Source organism: Octopus bimaculoides, chromosome 1 (assembly GCF_046866305.1).
Source record: "Octopus bimaculoides isolate indiv1 chromosome 1, ASM4686630v1, whole genome shotgun sequence".
Taxonomy (NCBI): domain Eukaryota; kingdom Metazoa; phylum Mollusca; class Cephalopoda; order Octopoda; family Octopodidae; genus Octopus; species Octopus bimaculoides.
The window spans coordinates 121012433-121037203 of NC_142928.1; the positions used below are offsets into that span (position 1 = coordinate 121012433).

The 24771-nt window shown below is 36.4% G+C and overlaps 1 protein-coding gene across 2 annotated transcripts in view; it reads left to right on the plus strand.

Annotated features, from left to right (window-relative positions):
• The window catches only part of LOC106867958 (tyrosine-protein phosphatase non-receptor type 23), a 102803-nt gene that overhangs the window by 38374 nt on the left and 39658 nt on the right, over positions 1 to 24771 (plus strand). For both annotated transcript variants that reach the window (XM_089357080.1, XM_089357091.1), the window contains exons 6-11: positions 381 to 542; positions 1361 to 1519; positions 4595 to 4647; positions 6879 to 6958; positions 20197 to 20311; positions 22124 to 22189. In XM_089357080.1, the coding sequence (XP_089213206.1) occupies positions 381 to 542; positions 1361 to 1519; positions 4595 to 4647; positions 6879 to 6958; positions 20197 to 20311; positions 22124 to 22189 (635 nt within the window). The remainder of the gene's footprint in view (positions 1 to 380; positions 543 to 1360; positions 1520 to 4594; positions 4648 to 6878; positions 6959 to 20196; positions 20312 to 22123; positions 22190 to 24771) is intronic.

The window sequence follows — 24771 nt, forward strand, 5'->3', positions numbered from 1 at the left end:
CTCTCTCTCTTTCTCTCTCTCTCTCTCTCTCTCTTTTTCTCTCTCTCTTTCTTTCTCTCTCTCTCTCTCTCTCTCTTTCTCTTTCTCTTTCTCTTTCTCTTTCTCTCTCTCTCTCTCTCTCTCTCTCTCTCTGGTATAATTAGTCTTTGGTGGACATCATTTTTTACTTCACTCCCATTGAGGATTGCCAACAGCCGCTTAAATAAATATGTCTAGATAATGATATGAAGCCTTGGTGTACATTTCATAGCATATTTACTAAAGTTGCCATTATATTTCATTTTACACACTTCCTTGCATGTATGTAATGTTCACATGTTTTTGTACATCAAACTTTGAAGAAATAAACATCTTATATTTTTTCTCTGCTAATCTCTTAGGCCCAAGCTCAAGAATGTATTCTTGAGAAGTCAATGAGTGATAGTCGCAAGAGCACAATTACAGCCAAAGTTGCAGCAGAGATTGTTGAGTATTACAAACTGGCATTAAAGAACGCAGCTATTGTTTATGATCAGGGAATTTTGGGTTCAAGTTTGTACAAGGTCAGTATAAAAATTTCCAAACTCCCATAAACCTTTTATTTCTTCTTTCACAGCTCAGTATTTTTTCAACTTTACACTTCTTTATCATTAAAAAAAAAATAACCAGGTTTGTCAGCCCTTCAGTAAAGTTTTAACAATCTTTGTCATTATTGATGGAATGAAGCCTCAAATGTGTGTGTGTGTGTGAGAAAGATGTTTTGATTTTTTAGTTACATCCATTTTTGTATTCAAATTCTGCCCGAGTTGATTTTATATTTCTATTCAATAAAGTACTAGTAGTAAACTAATATAAAATTCGATCTGCTTTACTTTTTTTCCCTATAAGTTTGTGTTCTTATAACTGTTATGGAGAGCATCATAGTACAAAAATATTCCCAGCAAATTCAAGGCATTATAAAATGCTATGAAATTGTTACTGCTGCTTCTGAGCCAAGTGCATTATAGTTGAAGGCTAACAGACAGCAATTTTTTGCTATAAATTTAGATATTTAAACTTTGAATATTAAAGCTGAATGTTTTATCTAAATAAAACCATTTGATTCTCAGTGACTGACTTGTTTCTTGTCACAACAATTTGTTTAGTTAAATCTCTTAGCCAGAAGTCTCATCAGACCATGCCAATATGGAAAAAGTGGACATAAATAATAATTCAGTCTTAAATTGGCAAATATCATCATTGTTTTTAAGAAAATCTAGAATAAATTGTATTTCTCTATTTTCATTTGATATGCATGTTAGAATATATATTGATGTCTTTTTGATCTGATGTACATGAATTCCTATTTGACCTTTTCTTTTTCTATTTCTTTCAACTGAAGGCTTGGAAGAGACGAATGGAATGCAAAATGCTGTTTTATCAGTGTATTAAATACTTCTATCTTGGCCAACAAGCTGATGGCCAACAGAAATGGGGAGAAAGAGTTACATATTTTTCAACAGCACATGATCGGTTGACAGAATGCATGAAACTTTCCAAAGTTAGTTGGTTATTTTATCATTATTGATGTTAGATATAATTGTTCTTGTTGTTATTGAAGATGCAAGCTGGTAGAATCATTAGAGCACTGGAAAAAATGCTTTGCTGTATTTCTTCCTGCTTCAAGTTCTGAGTTTAGATCCTGCCAAAGACAACTTTGCCTTTTGTTCTTTCAGATCATGTACCTTTCGTAGAAAGGATTATTATTTCAATTGATATGAATTGTTTTTCATCTTTAAGTGACATGACTTATTGAGCTCTATTCTGTATTTGTTCCTATTCACAAATTCATTATTGTTACAAAATATCAAATCAATCTTTTACACTATGGCAAGTTACACCATAAATGAATCTTCACTTTGTACTTTTTTTTAGTACATTTTTATTTTTTCCAAAACCATCACAAACGTTTGTAGGAATCCATTTCTCTTTTTCTATGTTTCTTTTCCCTGAGTTAGTGAGGAAGCTTCTAAATGGTTATTTAATATGCTAAAAATAGTTGTTAAATCTTTTGAATCACACCTATCTTAAATAAAGAGGGCATGTTGGATAATGTAGTTGTAGATAGCCCTAAAAAGATGGAATGGTCATGCCTGGAATTCCTTCAATCAGGTTGACCTAGGGTTAAACATAAATGAAAAGTCTTTTTGTTTTTTTTACTTTGCTCATTCTTTCTTTGAGATTGCACAAATGTGGTGATATGCACATTTTCACAATCTCCCTCGAATGCCATTTCCTACCATCTTGTGACATAATAATATTCATTCTTGAATGCTCTGTAGCCCCCCCCCCCCCACACTTTTTGGAAAGGTCATGGCTTGAACACTGAAAACGGAAGTTAACTAATGACAACACACAAATAATGAACAATAAAAGAAACCAAACTTATAAAGCAATTTATCTGAACAATACAGACACTAGAAATGGTGATAAAGTTGAAACATCTCAGTACACTAGAACACATACAATGTGAAACCTCCAACAATAAAATTTTCTGCTCCAGCAGTGATCTTGCTACATAAATACATGAGCAGAAACAACCAACATACTATGAGCTAAGAGAGAGCATCTAAAAAAGCTAATACACAGCACAGTAAAACCCAAATGCTTTACACTCAGAAAATACACAACACTAACTCGGGTGTTTAATGTGTGTATGTACCCTTAATATGCAAAAAGTAAATATACTACAATATAATGTTAGCAGCATTAAATATATTTATATTGTAATCATATATTTGTATTGCACAATACCTAAAATTTTGGGTGAGGGGACTAGTCAATTACACCGACCCCAGCAATCAACTGGTACTTACTTTATCAACCCTGAAACAATGAAAGGCAAAGTTGAGCTTCTTAGCAGTATTTCATTCATCGTTACATTCAAATTCTAAGTGGTTTGTCTGGCATGCTAACAATTCTACCACCTTGCCACCACTTTATTTATATTGTAATGCTATAATTAATGATGCAGGAATTATGATATTGCTAATTACAATAATGCAGGTCAATCTAAATCATAGTAGAAATCTTCATAATATACATAAAATCACACTTCCAGTGTACACATACCTGCACATACATGTATACACACACACACATGTACACATACATGCATGCACACACATGTACACATACATGCATGCACACACATGTACACATGCTTGCACACATACACGTACACATGCATGCGCACATACACATGTGCACATACACATGTACATGCATACACATGTGCATGCATGCATGCATGCACATGCATGTACACATATATGCACACATGCATGTACATGTATGTGCACACGCACACATGCACACACACGACACTTAACGTTTGTAAGGCTCAGCTGTACATTAGAAATACAGGCCTTGAAGATAACTAGACTGTAATATGAAACTCGTTAATGTCATAAATTTAAACACACTCCCAATATAAGCAACACACTAGAGCTAATGACAGAACTGCGATGTGGTTTCTCTACCTGCTAGAAATAACAATCACTTTCTCTCAAACATTAGCTTACTTCCACAAGAAAACAAAAACGAGCAAGACTTGTCAAAAATTGTTTTGGGTACAATCATCTTAAATGTAGGAAAGCTTTGATTCTCTACTTAATCACTTAATCTACCAGAAATAGCAACCAGATTTCTCTATAAAAAAAAAAAAAAAAAAGGCAAAAGATGAAATCTTAGATACAGTAGTGTACTTGAATATGTGATGATCAAGACTGGAATACCTTTTTGATCATAGGTCTGTTTTAGGGCTGAAACCACAAACTGGAATGCTACTATAACATCATCCTAAAAACTTTGTCTCACTTTATCTAGAAAAGCATACGCACAACAATAACATTAATAACCTCCTTTAACCCTCAAATACTATACTGGGTTGTATACTAACAGAACTAGGAATAGAAGAGCTACTGTGGTCAGTTGTAGCCATTGTTTCTGTGTTAAGGTCATCATCAGAACCTGTAGGCATATCGCTTTAGTATCAGTGGTCCATTGATAGAGAGCTCACTTGCCATGCAAGCGACATGGACTTCCTGGACAAGAAAATTGTTACTTTAAGCTAACGAGGAATCCTTTACATGGTTGCTTGACCATGGTGGACTCAGCAGCCAAATCTCTCAATCACTTTTCTGTTTGGAAAAGAGAACATTTTACATAATGTAGTCCAGGATAGTCAATGCAGGAATGCTGTTGATTAATCCTTGGCCAGTTTACCTCGAATTAAACAGCATGCTTCCTGAACCAGTGACTACATGTGTAGAATGTCATCTCTCCCCACTTATAAAATAAAGCACTGCATGTTAGTATGCAGTATGATCCTCATCAGCTCAGAGCCTTTATATATATTGGAGCCATATGCTTAATCTGTCAGGGCTTACAATGGGGTTACACAATTATTTTTCTTTTACTTTAGAACAGTTCCAAAAATATTTTGAAGTGGGAGAATTAAATAAGATATTTGAAAAATCAGAAATTAAAATGAAGTAAATTAAACTTTTTTAACTTGGATCACTAGCATTAAACTTTTTAATCTTAAATTCTAATTATCTTATCTTTTATACAGGCTGATGACATGCAAGAACCATTACAGTTTACATATGATGTTGTTGTAGGCAAGTAAGTGAACTTTTTTTTTTGTATTGAATCTGTTTTGCCAAAATCATTCTACTAGTCTCTACTGTCTTTTTCTTTTTGCTTCCTTTTCTTTCTAGTTGGTTAAATGACTGTGCGGAGGTTCCTTTGTTGGCTTGTATCCCCCAAAGAGTTTGTTATAAGATCTACTATGCTACTGAAGCATATAAAATTTTCATTGTTTCATTTCCTACTTACAACCATTTCTCTTCAATTAAATTGCTTATGAAATAGAAAAAGTACCTAAATAACAGTTTTATCACATTTATTGCAAACTTGAGCTATTGTATCCACGTGAACAAATTCACATTCAGTTTTATCACATTTCTTGCAAATATACTCTTGTAAAAAAAAAAAAAATCATATTCATAGTTGTCAGTTTTGAATATTTTCATCACCCTCCTCATCATCATTTTGCATTGGCATTGGTTGGGAAGTGTTTGCAGCCTCAGTCAGTTCTTATTTGTAGTCATTGTTCTTGTAGATATGCTAAAGGATCATGTCTCAATCATCTACTCTGTTTGGGCATGGTTTCTCCTGCTGGATTCCTTTACAATCACTTAACAGAATGTATTGGGTGCATTTTGTTATAAGCTCAACATGAGTGGGGTTGTCATGTTCTTAATCACATTGAAGAGCTTGCTGAACTCTGCATATTCTCCAATGGTTTCTCAATCATTTACTGAATGCACTTTAACATGGTCCCAGCACTTGAAGAAAATTAATATTGATTTTCAAACATTATTTCATAATAATCATCCAATAGAAAACTGGCTGTAAGATTAATATAACTTAATGTAATTAGTTGGTTTTTATAAACTTAGAGTATGTAGAGGTGGGTATGAATATAAATTTGTACAGCTTATGCTTTTTGCAAAGGCAGTAGTAATGTAAGTGAATTAAGCTGTTTTAAGTGGAATTTAAACCTTATCTTTGACCCTGTTTAGCTTTGTTTGGTGCCAGCACGTGTCATATAATTGCATAGGGTAAATAAGACTAATCTTGGATAAAACAACTGACATTTCTGCCTAGGTTCCAAATCTGGGCTGGTTGACAAACTGAAGGACCAACTTTATTTGGCACTTTTGCAGATTACTTTGATGACAATGACTTTATCGTGGTTGGTGACTTCAACAGACATGTTGGGCTGCATCCCAGTGAATTCCAGGGTATGCACAGAGGTTACAATTTTGGTTCTAGAAATGAAGAGGGGAACAAGGCTGCTGGAGTTTTGTGATGCAGATGATTAGATGTGCTGCAACACTTATTTCAGAAATCAGCCAGTCACCCAACCCTCTTTTAATCTGGTTGGCATACAAGTCAGATTACTTATATTCTCAGCAGAAAACAGCATGCTTGTGAATGCAAAGGGAAGAATGTACAAGCCTGTTTAGAAGAGATAGATATGAAATCTTAAAAACCCAGCAAACAGAAATTTAGAGTTTCTAACTGAAGCATTTGATGAAAAGTAGGAGGAAATAGACATATAGCATAGAGAACAGCTTAGTTAAGGTGATGTGACAGTGAGGGTGATAGCTATAAAAGCAAAGATAGGCATGGAAATATTGGAAAAAATGGAGGCAGCAGAATGAAGTTAATGTATAATGATGTCGTTTTTAGTTATATCCAGGGGAACAGTTCTACATTATGAAGGTAGTCATTTGAATGCTTGTGAGCACAGACAAATGTATACAAACAGATTTTATAGGTTTTAAGTTGTTATAAAAATATATATCAAGTTTTCAAAGTATTTATCTAATAATTGACCCTGTTCTTAATCACAATGACACAAAGGACTGGTACTTGTCTGCCATTTTCATAGTTTTAAACAAATGAAAAATCCCTTCCTGACTAAGACACTCTTATAAATCCCTTTCCCATAAGAAGAGTTGGTGTGGCTGGCTAATGAACAACTTAGAGATTCTATCAATTTTAGTGTACCCATTTCCTCCAGCTGTTTACATATTCAGGGCACCTACTTAGAATTTGGTGAGTTTGGCTGTTGAGAATTGTCTTGATCACTCAATGCAGCACTGATCCCAAAATATGAACTACTGACATTTTGGTTAGTTGTCCAGTACCCTAGCCAAGCAACTAATTGCCCTATTTCTTTAAGGTGTTTAGGCCTATTAATCTATAAAGCAATATATAAACATTTTAAAGGTGATCATTTCTGTATTGAAATTCATCATTGTTAAATAAATTTCTACTTTCAGATATGATTCAGCTAAGAAAGATAATGATTTTATATATCATGAAAAAGTGCCCGATTTAGAATGCCTCCCTGAAGTAAAAGGTAATTTCGATTTATTTAATTGAAAAATTTTTTTTCCCTTATCCTGATATTTTTTAGGGTTTTATTTTCTAGAATGCGGATTCTCAGACTTTCGAATCTTCTTGATTAATGTTATTGTTGTGCGTATGCACGTTTTATGATTTCCCAGACTTACTGTGATGGGATCAACAGTAAGTCATACACCCAGTAAAACAGTATGGTAATCTCAGTTTCATAGAGTGAAATCAAAAGTGAATTTACATGTATTCATTAAAAAAATGATTCTCTTTTTCAAATTTGGTCCATATTGGTGGTAAAAAAGATTGGAGGGGGCTGTGATGTAAATGTTCTTTTCTTGGCCTCAAAGAGAGAGGTGAGAAAAAGAATCCTAATATGTTATCTCTTGATCTTGAAAGGCAATGTTGGTCTTGATAGCATTTGATCTTGAAGCACAGAGGTATGTAACAAATATTGCAATGAATTCCATCTGATGCTGTAATGAAATAGCCAATTTACTACATATTTTCAATAAGAAAAAATGTATATGTTTGAAGATGCTTAACCAATTTTGTTGTTTTAATTAGAAACATAAGATTAAAAGATACAAAAAAGAACATTTCAAATGTTAACATTTCCCATTATTAGAAATCAAAGACAGTGGTGAAATTAGATATAAAAATGTAATCTGATACTAAAATGCTTTTTAATTGAACACGTTAGGCCACCATGTTCATTGATGCTAAGTGGGTTTCTTTTGCTTAATAGTATTTTTGAGTATTTATATACTAAAATCCAGTTTCAACCATATTGAAAATTCAAGCAAAAACATGTCAGCACTAACCTAACATTTGGATAATTGTTTGCAATGTTCTCGTTGTTCTAGAAACCACTAAGCCCTCAAAATTGACTTGTTAATTTTACTCAACTCCTTTGATATGTTACTCTCCCTATTATTATTATTACTAGCAGAAAAACTGCCCTCTAGGCAGTTTTTCTGCTGGTATATGTATCGCACATATTGATATTATATATACATATAGATATGATACATAAATTATAAAATAAGTTGACAATATGCACATGAATTGAAAAGACTGTTATAGTTTATTCTGTAATCCATGATACATTTAAAAAAGATAATAAAAATTGGAAAAGTGTTGAGACTATCAAGGGAAAATGTTTATGAATCTTCGCTTAAGTGAATTTGAAAATAGATGCTCTGGTGGGAATTAATGAATTACATTTACCAATACGAAGAGTTGAGTTTTGCTATATTGTTGTTTTACTATATTCACTTATAGACTTAAGTGTTTCTAGTGTCCCTTTCCGAGTAATTTAAAAGAAACTTAAATACATCTCAATTAAGAGAGTAATGAATGTTTCACATCGCTGTGGAATTTCTTCGTAGACACAATTGTCAGAAAATGTGCCCTATTCATTTATCTGGGTTAATATTTTTATATTTTCTTTCCTTGACACTTTTGATAATGTAACGTACATCTGACCATGTGCCAAGAATTGTGTTTGTGGATATATACCTATCTTTTCAAATGTCTGTCCTTGTGCTTTATTGCATGTAAGGGCAAAGGCTGGTTTGACAAATTGCTTGTAAGTAAAGGAGAAAGGGGACTGAAGGTCTTGAGATGGGAGGTATCTTTGGGATAAGCAGCCTGGTTCTAGCATTGGGCCCCAAAGCCACTTCAGCTTCAATCACATGATTATGTAAGCTGATGATATAGTGTTACCATTGCAATGTCTGTTTAGAGGATCCAGATTTTAGAAGCAGGATGCAAATGCCTTTCTTCAGTTTAAAAATGTATGTTGGGAAGCCTGATGGGGTAAGTTTGTCGATGAATTGGACTGGGTATTGCAGTTCATTATCTACTGTATCGGAGCTTTTGTAGACTCTTTCATGACCAGGGAACTTGTTGAACATGAATTCATTGACCAATCTTACTGCTTCATTTGTTCGAATGATAATGGCTCTGTTTGCAAGCCATTGTGGCTTTGAGTAGTTTCCTTGAAGATTTGTTTATCCAAAATCACAGTCCAGACAGATCACCATATTCCAGACAAAGTTCATTTGGTAGAGGAATTATGAAAACACCTAAAGTTGCTATATTCAGAATGTTATTGTTTCCTGCATCAAGAAGGTAGTTTGAAAACTATCTTCCATCATATTCCCCTGCATTAAATAAACATGGACTGGTTGTCATTGCCAGGGTTTCTACATAGTCCCATAGATAATATCTCTTGATAGTTGCCTCAACTATTTGTGGCAACATGACACACAACAGGAAGAACTTGCTTCCAGTCACCAGATAGTAATACTGTTAGACCACTAAATGGCTTTTTGCAATCCTGAGCATCTTGCAAGCTCCCGTTAAGGCATTCTAAGATATGTTTATGCACCATACTTATCTTTTCAATAATTAACAGGTCAGCTTGCTGCATTAGTTTACCCATGACATCCTTCTTTGTGAAGGTGTAAGTTGATTCAGCAGTCACATTGATAGGAATCTTGCATTTAGAATGAAGAGTTCAACCTCTGTGAAGTAAAGTGGCTGCTGTTTCAGATATGACTGTTGCAAGTGCAATCTTTGTTTGAGATTGAATGTAATCCAGTATGATGTTGATGACGTAGGTTTTTCCTGTACCTGCACTTGCATTCAAATAGAAAATTCTACTTTGATTTTCATTTACTGGGGTGATGACTTTGTAAAAAAACAACCAGTTGCTCAGGATTCAATGTTGGCAAAACTTTGTTTGCTTGCAGTTGGTGTGTATTAAAATCAGTTTCGCCCATAGGTACTCTATTGAGTTCTGGTGTGACAACAATAGTTGGGTCTGGCCTAGGAAGTCCATAGTTGATATGGATGTCCTAGCCCTCATGTTGAAGTCTTTGTTGGATCTTCTGTAGAACAAAATGCATGCTTTGCTCTTGATGTCCATGCATGATATCCTCAGCAAGACAATTCTTTCATTCCTCCCTGAACTGCAGAGGATCATTTGGTATGCAGTACAATATGGTGCAGAAGATCTCTCATAGCTGATGTCCAAATGTAATGGATAAGGCCTCTTCCATAGCTTTGTCTTTCTCTCCATCTTCATCTAACAAACCAAGTTTCCTGCATGCCTCTTGGAATATTGGAAATTCAATTCCATCAATTGTCCCCAAATATTTGTATAAAGTTGATCCAGCCTTGTGATGTAAGATCATTTTTAGGTAATACAACTCAGACTGATGTCTACTTAGAGATATTGTTGGAATGTGTCCAAGAGATTCACCCATAAATTGCTTAGATGCCCCTTTTTTTCTTCTTTGCCACTTTTTGTCTGTCCAGGTAAAATATTTTGATATATTAATATACAATGTTTTTTGCCATTGGATCTCTAATATTCAGTCAGCTTAGTTTCTATCCCCTAGAAACGACACTTTCTTCCTGTCCTCGTTGATACACTACCATTTGTTCCCCAGGTAAATGATAAGGCAGCTTCTCAACTGGAAGTTTGCAATGATGTAATAGAAATTTATAAATTCTCCAGAATGCTTCACTGGCTGAGATGTACTGTGCATTAATATAAGTTTCAATCTCATTTTTGGCATGGACATAATTACCTTGATCATCCTTAATAGTGAAAGTGATTTTGTCTGATCCTTTCGTGATGTATTTATATAAATACTTAACAGCTTTGACACTGTGGATAGCCTCACAATTGATGTGGCACTGATATCTCAATGACAGGAAAGAGTTGTATGGAATATTCCAATGATTATCAACAGTAAATTTTTTACCTTTAAGTTGGATTGTATGATTACCATGCTGTCTATCCCTCCTATATTCAGGAAATGAATTTTTGGCAACAAATGTGGCTTGTTTGAATACCTTAGGATAACTTTTAGAGTAATGGTGTTGTCCTAACCCTTCCATACATGAAGACATCATATTAGCTTGGCCTCATGAGCCATGAATGTTGCAGGATGTAATGATCTTAAGAATTGAATTAGTCACTTTATCAGGAATCTCGCAGTAAACATCTGATCAATGGCATCTGCGGTTTTGGACTTGCTATCTTCATTCATTACCAACAGAATATGAGCATGAGTGAGGCCTTGTTTCTGCGACTCTATTGTGGCAGAATGAGCCACTAATTTTCCCAAGACATTTTGTTTATTATATCATCCACAAGGCTGTCATACTTGATCTTGAAGACTGTTGTTCAAATATCAGGATGGTCCTTAGATTCTTCACTGGGGTGCAGACTCTTTTCTTTTTCATTCCAGTTAGGGTTGATTGTTACTGTGATGAAATAAGATGGCTTTCCCATGTGTTGAACCACAATCATTGAATTCTGGAAGAACTCCTTGTAGAAGCGAGGGGAACCATAGATTGAAGGTGGAAGAACAATTCTACCACTTGCATTTGCTGAATCTCCTTCAGCCACAACATCATTCAAACCCTCCTTATACTTTTTAGCTTGTATCATGGTTTGATTATTTTGGGCCCAAGTAAGGTGACAATGTTCTATTTTTGCCTGGGCATCTACAGCATATTGTTGCATGTGTCACTGTTCTTCATGATAATGTTACAGTCACCTTGCCTAACCTGTAACCAATAACAGTAGAAATCAGTGGGTGGGAATGTGTGGTTGTCAATCCTTTTCAAACCAACCTGAAACCCATCATTCCCCCAAGGAAACGGTAACCCATAATGCGGAGGATCATAAGAACAGTGCAACTGATGAATCTTCTGAAGACCACCATCTCTTTTATGAAGAATGACACCCAAGAGACCTAATGCTGTATCAGGTTGAATAATAGCAATCTCAGATGCCATGGGAAGATTGTATGTGCGACAATCACAATCAGTGGGTTTTACCTTCTTTTCAGCTTGTAGAACAATATTCACATTTTCGGGATCTGGCAATTTACACATGGTTCACTAAGAAAAAAAACCTTGGATTTTTTGCGTGGAATCGAGTACCCTGACCTAATATGCCGCAAACCCCTTATTTTGGTTCGTAAAAAAAGTGTTCAGGTGGGAAGGAAATTGGAACCTTTCTAGAATTATTGGAAAGTGCTTTTTGTTTTTCATTACAGTAACCTCCCAATATGTCACAAAATACCTTTTTCACCCTCAGAAATTTCACCATCCCCCATTTCATGGGGAAAATTTTGTTTTAGCTGTTTCTTTCTTTACCCATTTTTTAGATAACATTTTGCAGAAATAGATTCTTGAGTGTTGATTACATAAGATTGAAAATTGAAACAAGTTTGAAAAGAATAAGTGAAAATGCTAAAGTTATAGAAATTAGTGATAACAAAGTCTGGGCAGGAGAGATAAAGAATGAAACAAAATTCTTCTAAAATTGTTTTTCTAAATTTTTATTAATATAAAGATTTATTCAACTTAATCTTTCAAGGGTGTGTCCCAGCGTGACCGCATTCCAGTGACTCTTGAGAACGTATCTCTTGCAGAATTTGTGTGTTTGTGTGTGTGTGCGTGCGTGCGTGCGTGCGTGCGTGCGTGCGCGAGAAACAAATGAGTGTAATAAAACAAAATATCTTTTTCATGCCTCTTAAAATCATTGGATATATTAATCCCAGATTGCAGAATATATTGAAATGGTATTGAGTATTCTATATATTAAAATCATTTTCCCTTTGCAAAGGAAAAAAAACCGAAAAAAAAAAAGTTTTCCCCATGAAATGGAGGGGTGTGAGTGTGTGAAATTTCCAAGGGTTCCACTCCACCCCGTTTTCTGGACAGTGTTTTGTAGCATATTAGATTACTGTAATTCATTCAATGGAAAAAAAAAAACATTTTCCAATAATTCCGGGAAGGGGGTGTTCCGATTTCCCACCCACTCCTTTTTTCCAAACCAAAATGAGGGGTTTGCAGCATATTACAAGATCAGGGTACTTGATTCCATGTGAAAAATCCAAAGTTTCTTTTTCCTTAGTGAACTGCATGCAGGTGTGCTTGTCCAAATTTACCATAATTTCAAGGTGTTACCCCAGCATGACCAGTCTAACACAATTTGAAAACTTGATTCTATAGATAGAGATTGTTGTTTTTTGCATTACTTAATACAGTTAAAAATGATTCACTTTTTTTGTTTTTTGCTTTATTATATTTTTTATGAATGTGAAGAAAAAACTATTTGTTTACCTATGGAATTCAAATGGAAGTTGGCATTCAAAACAGAAGCGAATCTTGTAATATTAAGCATTATAATTTATGTTTAATAGACAAATAAACTTTATAATTTAAAAATTTTTTAACATTCATTTATAATTTCTTCAAAGTAATGACTTTTAATAACGTGGAAGTGGGGGAATAAACTGGACACAGTCCTGCACCACTTCAATCAATATATTATAGATTAAGCTGATGAGCTGGCAGAATCATTAGGATGCTGGGCAAAATGCTTAGTGGCATTTTGTCTGCCTTCACATTCTGAGTTCAAATTCTGCCAAGATTGACTTTGCCTTTCATCCTTTTGGGCTCGATAAAATAAGTACCAGTTAAGTACTGGGGTCAGTGGAATTGACTATCCCTTCCCTCAAATTTTCAGTCCTTGTGCCTATAGTAGAGAGAATTATTATTATTATTTTGTGATATTGAAAACTGAAGCAATTCAGTTGAGAATCTGCACATTTTCAAGCTTCTCAAAATGTACCTTCTGTGGTGGCAGACCCTTCATTTGGGATACCATGTGCTGTAACACTGTCTCCAGCAGCAACTTGGTGCAGTCAGCTACCAGCCCAGGCTATGCTGCTTATCAGGCTGAGAAAAGTGAACTGTTAGTGGTTGAGCCGGTGGCAGTTGAGACCTCCAGCACTTGGCCCTTGTACCATATCCCTGCTCCCTGTTATCAAGGTGGAGATGGCTGTCCATAAGTATGAGCCCCATGAGTCAGTGATTATTTCAGTGCAACTCTCTTGCCATCCCCTGGGGCAAAGCCTTTTCCATTTTTCTGCTGGGGTCAGGGAGGCAACTTATGACAACATTTAACTGCAGATTTCATGAAAAAGCTTATATTACTTTATATTTTTTGTTTTGTTACTTCTTCAGTGTCATTTATCTATCTCGTTCATGTTAACATTTGTTAAAACATTGTCTATGCTCCTTCTCTTCCTCTTACTACTACTTCACAAGAAATTACTGATATCACAGTAGCTTTACTTAAATGCTGGATGTCACCTAGTCACCTACCGCTCCGGCAGACACTCTAGCCAAATCGACTACATCCTCGCCAGAAATAGGGAAAGAGGGCGGCTTATAAATGCCAAAACCTACCCTGGCGAAGAATGTACCCCACAACATTAGTAGTTAGCGACTTTGGGATCAAGGCAAAATGGGTGCCCAGAATTAGACAGGCTTGGAGAAGAAGGGTGTGGAAGCTTAAAGACCCTGCAAACGGACAGAGACTTAGAGACAAGTTACTTGAAGCATTTAACGAAATAGAAGGGGATATAGCATCATACAACGTGGAAGACAATTGGAGATTTCTGCGGGACAACCTGTTGAAAGCCACCGACCAGATTTGTGGGTGGTGTAAGGTCCCCTCCCGACCCAGAGTAACGTGGTGGTGGAACAAGGAGGTAGACAGGGCTATTAGACAAAAGAAACAGGCTTGGAAGGACTGAAAGAACGGTGGTAGCAGGGAATTGTACCAATGTGCCAGAAGGGAGGCTAGGCGACAGGTTTATTTAGCCAGATGGGAAGCAGATAAGGAAAGATTTGCCAATGTTCTGCGCCGTGAGGACCAAAGACTCGAGGTATTTCGGGTTGCAAGACAGTGTAGGAGAGAGAATAGTGATGTTGTAGGAGAGAAATGTGTTCGCATGGATGATGGTACGCTTGCATTAAATGAGGATGCAAAGAAAGAGGTCTGGAGATGCCACTACGATAGATTGCTTAATAAAGAGAATGAATGGGAGAAAGAGAGCCTGCCGTATGTCGACCCAATAGAGGGACCAGCTATCCGAGTTGATAGTACCAGGGTAGATAAAGCAATTAAGAGTATGAAGACCGGGAAAGCCCCCGGCCCATCAGGAATCACTGCAGAGATGCTCAAAATATCTGGCAGTGTTGGCTATAGCCTAGTCACCCGTATTACGAACCAGGTGATACACGAAGGAGTCATACCCAATGACTGGTGTAGCAGCATCATAGTCAACTGCTACAAAGGTAAAGGGGACGCTTTAGATACAAATAATTACAGAGGCATCAAGCTGTTAGATCAGGTTATGAAAGTTACAGAGAGGGTCATAGTCCAACTAATTAGGGAGCGAATCAATTTAGATGAGATGCAGTTTGGGTTCGTGCCAGGTAAAAGCACTACTGATGCCTTATTTCTAGTGAGACAGTTGCAGGAGAAATACCTAGCTAAGGATAAACCTCTGTACCTGGCTTTCGTTGACATGGAGAAAGCCTTTGACAGGGTCCCCCGATCCCTTATCTGGTGGTCAATGAGGAAACTTGGGATAGAAGAATGGTTAGTGAGAGCTGTGCGAGCCATGTACAGAGATGCTGCTAGTAAGGTGAGGGTTGGAAATGAGTACAGCAATGAATTCCGGGTAGAGGTAGGGGTCCACCAAGGTTCCGTCCTCAGCCCCCTATTATTTACCATAGTCCTCCAGGAAATCACAGAGGAGTTCAAGACAGGTTGCCCCTGGGAGCTCCTCTATGCTGATGACCTTGCCCTAATTGCGGAGTCACTATCAGAACTAGAGAAGTTTCAGGTGTGGAAGCAAGGTCTAGAATTGAAGGGCCTTAGAGTCAACCTAGCTAAAACCAAAATCCTAATAAGTAGGAAGGTAGATAAAACACAAACCTCTTCAGGTAGATGGCCCTGCTCAGTATGTAGAAAAGGAGTAGGTAGTAACTCTATAAGATGTACCCACTGATATTGAATTCTTTGAAGAAGTTGATTTTGGTATGACAATCCACAGTTCACCAGCATGATGGAGAAGAGGTTTTTCGGTTGCATAGGAGACTTGCACATTTGTACCTCTGTCAGAGTGACATCCCAGTGTGCATCATCATCTAGAAGACCTCTGAGATGGCAAGCCTGGTGATATGTTTGACATACTGTGTTATCAACCATACATAAGGCTGTAAATGATGTGGGCCCCTTGACATGGTGTAAAAGAAGCCTTAGATATTAGCACTCTGAGTAGTTTTTGAGAACTGTTCCCTACTCAGGGGTCTTTCGGAACAAGAGGTGGGCATAATGCATGATGTATTTAAAATAATCGTAGCTATGGAACAAAATTGGAGAGATAATCTATATCATTTGGTGTGACCAAATGACTGTTGGTAACACGTTAGCAAATCTTAATATGCTACACTACATCCTTATTTTCATATCAGAAAAATGCATATAACTGAACTTCAAACCCACAGCCCCTATGAGTGAAGTATAGTAGCTGCCCCATTGAACTGGGAATTCCAAAAACATATATCAGTAATATATGTATAACACACTTAATTTGAAAAATTTATTTTTCAGTCAAATGTTTTGCAGCCAAATGTTTTACAAAGAAATGAATTTTATATAAATGCCTTGTATATACTAGTATTCAATTTCATTCCATAGTTTATTAGTCAATTGCCTAATAACTGTTGCTACTATCATAGTGTCTTCAGCTCAACCCTGTAGTTAAACGTTAAATACAGACTGTAACAAAATTAGACCCCATACATGCACAGAGTAAGAAACGTGTACAACTACACCTCATTCAAAGCTGCAGACACCCAAATTGCCACTGCTGTCAACTAGACACACCGATATTTGACAGATTTTGTTGAAATTATGACCATTGCTAAAAAGGCAAAAATAAAAATGCAAACCCTCAAAATGGCCCAGGAGGAAATGCTGGATAGTGTTTGGTGCGCGCTTATAGAAGAATGGAAAAGGATACTGATTGCCACCCACAACCGTAACAGCCAAAGTAATGAGGCAGTAACTGTGTGTGTGTGGGGGTGTGTGTGGGGGTGGGGGTGCGCGCGCGCACCTACCTACCTCTCTCTCTCTCAATGTATGATGGTCTTCTTTCAATTTCTATCTACCAAATCCACTCACAAAACTTAGATTGGCCCTTAGAAGGCACATGCCCAAAGTACCATACTGTTGAATTGAACCCGGAGCCATGTGGTGGGGAAGCACAATCATCTCTGCACTATATATATATTATTCTGTGCCTTCAACATGAACACAACATTCAAACTACTGCCTGGGATTACACCTAAAGGGCCTATACCTTCGCATAATTACAGACCAACCTCCATTCCCTATGGAAGACGTTGAACTTTATTCTCCTGTGTGTATTCTTCTATCTACTATTTTATTCCTTATAAACTGAATTTCACTGTCTAGATCTATCATACATATCTTGTCTCTGATGATGGAACACCCAGTGTACAGACATGCTAGTCTATCACTTTGGATATCCCAGAAACAGCTGTAAGACTTCAAATTCACCTTACCCCCATTGAATATTATGAGTTGAGATACCTGTCCTACCTTGGTTTTTGCTGTCCTTTTTCCTCTAATATAATAATATATATATATATACACGCACACATATCTATATATAATGTGCACTTATATCTACATGTTTATGTGTGTATTATACACACAGGAAAAAAAATATATGGAATTTGATTTTTGCACACTTAGTTTTAACTAATGTTCATCAGATCTGAATAGTAAGAATGCAAAGAAATATAGTGGTTTTGTTAATCTATTTAATATATTTCTATTAGAAAAAAAATGAAAGGTGTGATAAGAGGAAATGCTGAAAATATTTTCAGTTATTTTGTGCCTTCATTGCATAGGAAAGTTGTCAAATTATGAACAAGTTGTCTGCTATATATTTTCCTTTATGATGCAGAAAGGCTGCTTGATTTAAGAGCTTTCTTGCACCATAACTTCCTAGATTATACATAATTTTTTAAATTTTAATATTATTGATTCCTGAACTTTGTAGCTCTCTATCAGAAGTTTATTGATCACCACAGATCCATTGACCTCTCAGACTTTGTATGAACCACTTTGAGTGAAAGACTTAATTTCTAGATAATTTGTTTTTGTCGGTCATATTTAACATTTCCATTTCGTTTCTTTTTCCTACCATTCCTCCTTGTTCATTAGTATTTAGAGTGGAGGCGCAATGGCCCAGTTAGGGCAGTGGACTCGCGGTCATCGGATCATGGTTTCGAATCCCAGACCGGGCATTGTGAGTGTTTATTGAACGAAAACACCTAAAGCTCCACGAGGCTCCAGCAGGGGATGGTGGCGAACCCTGCTGTACTCTTTCATCACAACTTTCTCTCACTCTTACTTCCTGTTTCTGTTGTACCTGTAATTCAAAGGGTCAGCCTTGTCACACTGTGTCATGCTGAATATCCCTGAGAACTACGTTAAGGGTACACTTATCTGTGGAGTGCTCAGCCACTTGCACGTTAATTTCACGAGCAGGCTGTTCCATTGATCGGATCAACTGGAACCCTCGACGTCGTGCCAACAAAGAAAACAAACAACAACATTAGTATTTAGAAATAAATTTTAAAAGATCAAATGTAGCTTTCAGCTGTGAGTGTGCTTGTGCATATATTATGCACATGACAGAAAATTATAAAGCTCACAACAAAAAAACAAAACAGGCACAAACTTCTCACTAGTTTGAAGCAGGTGCAAGGTTCACAGGATCACAGTGGTAGACAAATTTAGAGCGATGTCATTCACACAGCATTTTTTTTATCACTACTTGTTTAAGTATGCTCAAATAGTTGATAGTAATTATGAGATCCATCCTGAAATAAAGAGAAAAAATTTTTGTTTCTCATGTATCCAACATCTTCAACATAGTTGAGAATGCAATATGTAACAAATTGTTGGCTCATACAAACCATTAAACGTTTTTCACTACATTTTGTTCCTATCATTCCTGCATATATTTCCATCTTTCCTGTTAATTCCCACTTGTTGATCAGTTTATTTGTGGTTTTTTTTTTATTTACTTCATGGTATAAACATCTGAGGAGAAAAAATATATATATGGGCATAGTAGTTCACTTGAAACATTGTGAGATAAGAGAACAAAGAAATAATGTGAAGAAAGAATTGATGAGCTTTTAATTCATTATATATTTTGAGTGATTCATCCATCTACAGAAGAAAAGTAGTAATGAGTTTTTTAATCTCTTCACATTGTAAGCCTCTGCATTATTTCATTTTGTTTCAATACACACACATACATACATACATACATACATATTTCACAGATGAAATCCAGAGATTCTCTGTATAGAAGACACTTAGTAGTGCTCAAAACTTTAAAGCTTAGACTCTGATGTCTTTACAGGGGATCATTCGTCAAGGTAAAGAAAGGCTATAAGAGGATTAAGCTCTGTGGGTATAGTGGCAAGTATACAGATAAACGAATTGGGTGTATTAAATACAGAATATGTATGCATGCAGAAGGTGGAGACTTTTTACTTTCTCCCATTTTGCATGTATACATATATCTATATTTTGCATTTAATATATTTGATGTATGCAATTTTTCTGCATAATTGCCTTTGTGTGTGTGTGTATGTGTGTGTGTACATATTCATATGTGTTTATGATGTAATTATCTGTGATTAGTGAGTCTTGGCTTAGTTGGCTTCAATTAAAACTGCTGATGGTACAACATTTGCTCCATCTACACATCATATATCATGATAACCCCTGTATAATTACTATGGTGTGGAGGCACAATGGCCCAGTGCTTAGGGCAGAGGACTCGTGGTCATAGGATCGCGGTTTCGATTCCCAAACCGGGCGTTGTGAGTGTTTATTGAGCGAAAACACCTAAAGCTCCATGAGGCTCCGGCAGGGGATAGTGGCGAACCCTGCTCTACTCTTCCACCACAACTTTCTCTCACTCTTACTTCCTGTTTCTGTTGTACCTGTATTTCAAAGGGTCAGCTTTGTCACACTGTGTCATGCTGAATATCCCTGAGAACTACGTTAAGGGTACACGTATCTGTGGAGTGCTCAGCCACTTGCACGTTAATTTCATGAGCAGGCTGTTCTGTTGATCGGATCAACTGGAACCCTCAACGTCGTAAGCGACGGAATGCCAACAAAATTACTATGGTAACAGTTGTCAAACAGGCTAATATATCTACTGCATGCATGCATTATCTGGAGAATATTAAATGAAATAGTGAATGTATATATTTTTATAATCTTTATAGGTGCATCACTAGTTAAAGGAATTCCTTTTAATCCCAATGACCCAGAAATATCTGGCCCAGATATCTTCCAAAAACTTGTACCAATAGAAGCCCATGAAGCAGCATCACTTTACAGGTTAGTTGACATGCATAACACAAATCGTTCCACTTCTTCCTTCACCTTTATTTTTATATTTATATATATGTTGGCGTTAGGAAGGGCATCCAGCTGTAGAAACTCTGCCAAATCAGACTGGAGCCTGGTGTTGCCATCCGGTTTCACCAGTCCTCAGTCAAATCGTCCAACCCATGCTAGCATGGAAAGCGGACGTTAAACGATGATGATGATGATGATGATTCATTTTCTTTTTAATCTTGTTCATGTATTATCATTTTCTCAATGTTCTATAACATTGTGTGGGAGGATATCTTTTATTGTAAATATAAATATTAATTTTGACTTTGGTGTTTTATGAGAAATAGATTATAAATATGAATGCATTGAGTTTGTTGCTGTTCATTTCACTTCTCTTTCTGTGTGTGTATGTATAAAATACCTTTTATCCATTTAAATATTTGTACAGCTTCAATATGTATCTTTGTATGTGAGGCTAATTTAAAAACTCCTTGGTAGTTGTTTACTGTATTGCAAAAGAAAAAAAAAAGAAAAAAAAAATTTCTGTGATCAGTACTCCAAACGTGCCAATCTGGTATACTTTTTTTTTTCTTTTTTGATGTTTCCAAGATGATTTTGGTTTGTGCTTCATTTTAAGATAACACTAGAAAAGCAAGCATAAGAACTAACACCACAAAATAAACATTTTAAGCATACACATACTGTCATCAGTCCCTCCATCTGTCTCACCATAATCTATATTCCAGCTACAGCTTCTTAACGGAGTATTATATTCTGGTACAAAAGCAATATAGATATAAAAACAAAACAAAATGAATGTTACAATAGCAACAATCCTATCTTATCGAGCTAACTGCAATACCTTATCTCAAGATATTATTTGCTCTTTACACACCTGACCTCTCTCAACATGGCAAATGTTATTTCAAATGGAACCTCCCTTCCATCCACTCTTTTTAATAGATGCTTTGATGATGTTCCCACATCTTTACTAAACACACATACACATCTTTACTAAACACACATACACATCTTTACTAAACTTCATACACAGACAATACTATGGTTAACACCCTAACAGGCATAGCTGCATAACTACTACAATTCCACTTCAGTCATCTAAACAATCTGGCCTCAAATAATTGATTAAAAAAAAATTCAGTGTCTTTTAAAGCCACCATCTCTTTTGTAAGCATCTGTTATGACAAACTATCATGCTCAACAACATAAGCATGCCACACACGCACGCACACACGCACGCACACACACACACACACACGCACACGCACACGCGCACACGCACACGCGCACGCGCACACGCGCACACGCGCACACACACACTCGCGCGCGCACTCGCGCGCGCACACTCACTCACTCACTCACTCACTCGATTGTACACATTTTTCGCAAGACGTTTAGAATATATAAAAAGCAAAATTTTGCAAAAACACATAAATAACAAGGAAATGGCTACTCATGAAGAGCACAATATCCAATATCTTCATGCTGACTGTATTTATAATCTAGCAAGAGCATTACAAAGGCATGCTTTTCTGTTTAAGGTTAGTAAATATTTCAATCCTGGATAGTTCATAACTTCTTACAGTAGAGATTTTCAATAAAGAAAAACTTCTCATTCAATATATTTGATATCTAACCAATTTAAGGTATCACATTATTCTTATCTTTGAAGAATTTTTTAAACATCGGAACTGAAAATGAAAAAAAAAACAAAAAACAAAAAAAAACATACTAAATAACTTCATGAGCTACAGATATAAGATGAAATTGATTTTTTTTTCTTTTCTTTAGTGAAGAAAAAGCAAAAATCTCTCGAAAGTTAACTGGAATGATTGAAGAAAAGAATGAAGAACTAGAGTATGTAACCTCTTTTGAATTAAGCTTTTTGTTGTTTAGTCCCAGGTCAGTCCTGACCAAAAACACTTCAGCCATGACTACCTTCCTCTTTTTTTCCAATTGTAGTGAATCTGGAAGTACATTATCTGATGTATTTTCTCTTTTTAAAATGACAGCATTATTTGAAAAATATTACATCAGCATATTGTAGGTTGAGTAACTATGTAGAGGCTCCTTCCTATTAACTTAATTAGGGTGTTAATTTCAAGAGATGCTTCATATGCTCATTTATATAGTTAACCCTTTAGCAGTCATCTTATTCTGTCAAAAGTAATGCTTGTTTATTTACATTGTTTTGAATTGATAATGCATTATCTTGTAGCTATGAGATTTTGATGGGGTCACTGTTAGTTTTTTAGAATGTCTGTGTAAGAAATCAGATCTGGCCAGTTTTAACATAAAACAGGTAGAATATCTTGGCTGGTTTAAATGCTGAAGGATTGAGTTTATTGACAGCCGATGTGCAACATTTCAGCTAAGTGCTCCAGCATGGCTGCACTCTCATGACTGAAACAAGTAAAAAATATAAGATAATATTAAACTCATAAAACATGGTAGATATTTTATTCAACTATGAAATTTTATTGACTTCCTATATTTTCCTACATATGAACATGTATAACTTTATTTTTACATATCAGTGGTTCATTGATAGAGAACTCTCCATGCAAGCAACATGGGTTTACTTCCTGCACAAAACAATTATTACGTTAAGCTAATGAAGAATCCTTTACATGGTTGCTTGACCAAGGTACATTCAGCAGTAGGAGAAAAATTAAATGCTAATTTTTCTGTTTTTCTACATGGATACGAGTGATGTTTATTGACAATCAATGCTGATTTGCTACCTTTTATCCTATTCTCTTACAGAATTACTGCTAGAAATAGTAGAAAGATCTTCCTTGAAAAACACCTTGTTGGCTTGAAAAGGAACATTAATGTAATCCTACATACATCTAAATAGACAGGAGGATTATGGATGGAGCACCTCTTGATCTTAGGTTTGTTTGATCAGAGTTGCTATATAGTCTAAAAGACTAAGTTGATATTCATGGGTTTTTAACTCGGAATAACATACCTGCAATGAAAGATTCTACAAAGATTTCAGTTGTAGAATTCTGAAAGACCCTAAAAAGCTGAGTCTTTGACTTCATTCTATCAGTTGTAGGCATTTTATTATGCTTATTGAAAAGCATAAATATCACACCTTCTTGAAAAGCCAAGTTTTTCAATTTTTCATTGATTGATATTGCTGATTACTAATAATCACTGTCATTGTTTTTGAAATGAATCTGTTATGTTTCCCTCGGATGACTCGTAGAGATAACACAACGAGTTGTACAATTTAGTTATTACATTTATTGTTCAATTACATACAAAGAACGCACTCACCCAATGTTCGTTATGAATAAACAAAAGTCATGTCCGCCATATATATATATCAATGACATTTTACCACTACAGTCCCACAAGACAACAACAATGAAACAATGAACTCAGACGAACCACATGACACACGGAACGTCAGACGAATTACATATCTAACAGTCCATATAACACCTCCCCACTGAAATTGATGCTACACAAGAAGTATCAACAGCAAAGTCTCTCTTGGATTTTACGGGTTCTCTTGGACCGTCTTGGGTTGTCTGGTCCATACTCTGGAACGGGTAACATGGTCTTGGGTCTGGTTTGTCTTTGTGTTAGTGGCACAGTTTCCGAGATCTCCATCGGGTGATCTGTTGCAAATTCAAATACAGTGTTTTCTGCATCACCAGGTTCATTGTCTTCCTCAGTTGTGTTCCGTGGTCGCAGCTGTTCCCAGTGTCGTCTCCACATCGGGCCATGAGGTATGACCTTCACGTTAAAGCAGCGAGTACCCAATGACTTCTTAATGATTGCTGGTACCCATCGGGGATCTTTGTCTCGGCGAGGTCCATAGTATAGTGCATACACAGGATCTCCGGCCTTGTACTGCCTGGTAACTTTAGCGACATCAGCCGAGCTTGGAGTCACCTGAGACTTATGTGCTTCCTTAGACTGTTTGCCTTCAGCAATGTGTGTTGGCGATGGCAGCAGAGAATCAATCCTTGTTCGTATCTGCCGGTTATTCAAAAGTTCACTTGGAGAGAATCCACAGGATGTTGGTGTTCTCCGGTACTGCATCAAGAATTCTTGAAGTGCTCGTGTTGGCGGAAGAGAAGACTTCCTCAGAGCTTGTTTGAAGGTCTGCACCAAACGTTCCGCTGCTCCGTTGGTAGCTGGGTGGTAAGGTGCCCCTGTCAGGTGTGTGATCCCGCGTTCTTTGCACCAGCTCTGGAACTCCTCAGACGTAAAAGTTGGTGCATTATTGGTGACCAGTGTGTGAGGAAATCCGAAGTGCGCAAAGTCTTCCTCAAGCAGATTTAAAGTGGCTTTGGAGGACGTGGAGGAAGTAGGATGAATGCATGGGTACTTGGAATAAGCATCTGTGATCACCAGCCAATCTTTACCCATAAAATTTATTGCATGGTCCAGATGTAAGCGGCTCCACGGCTTTTCTG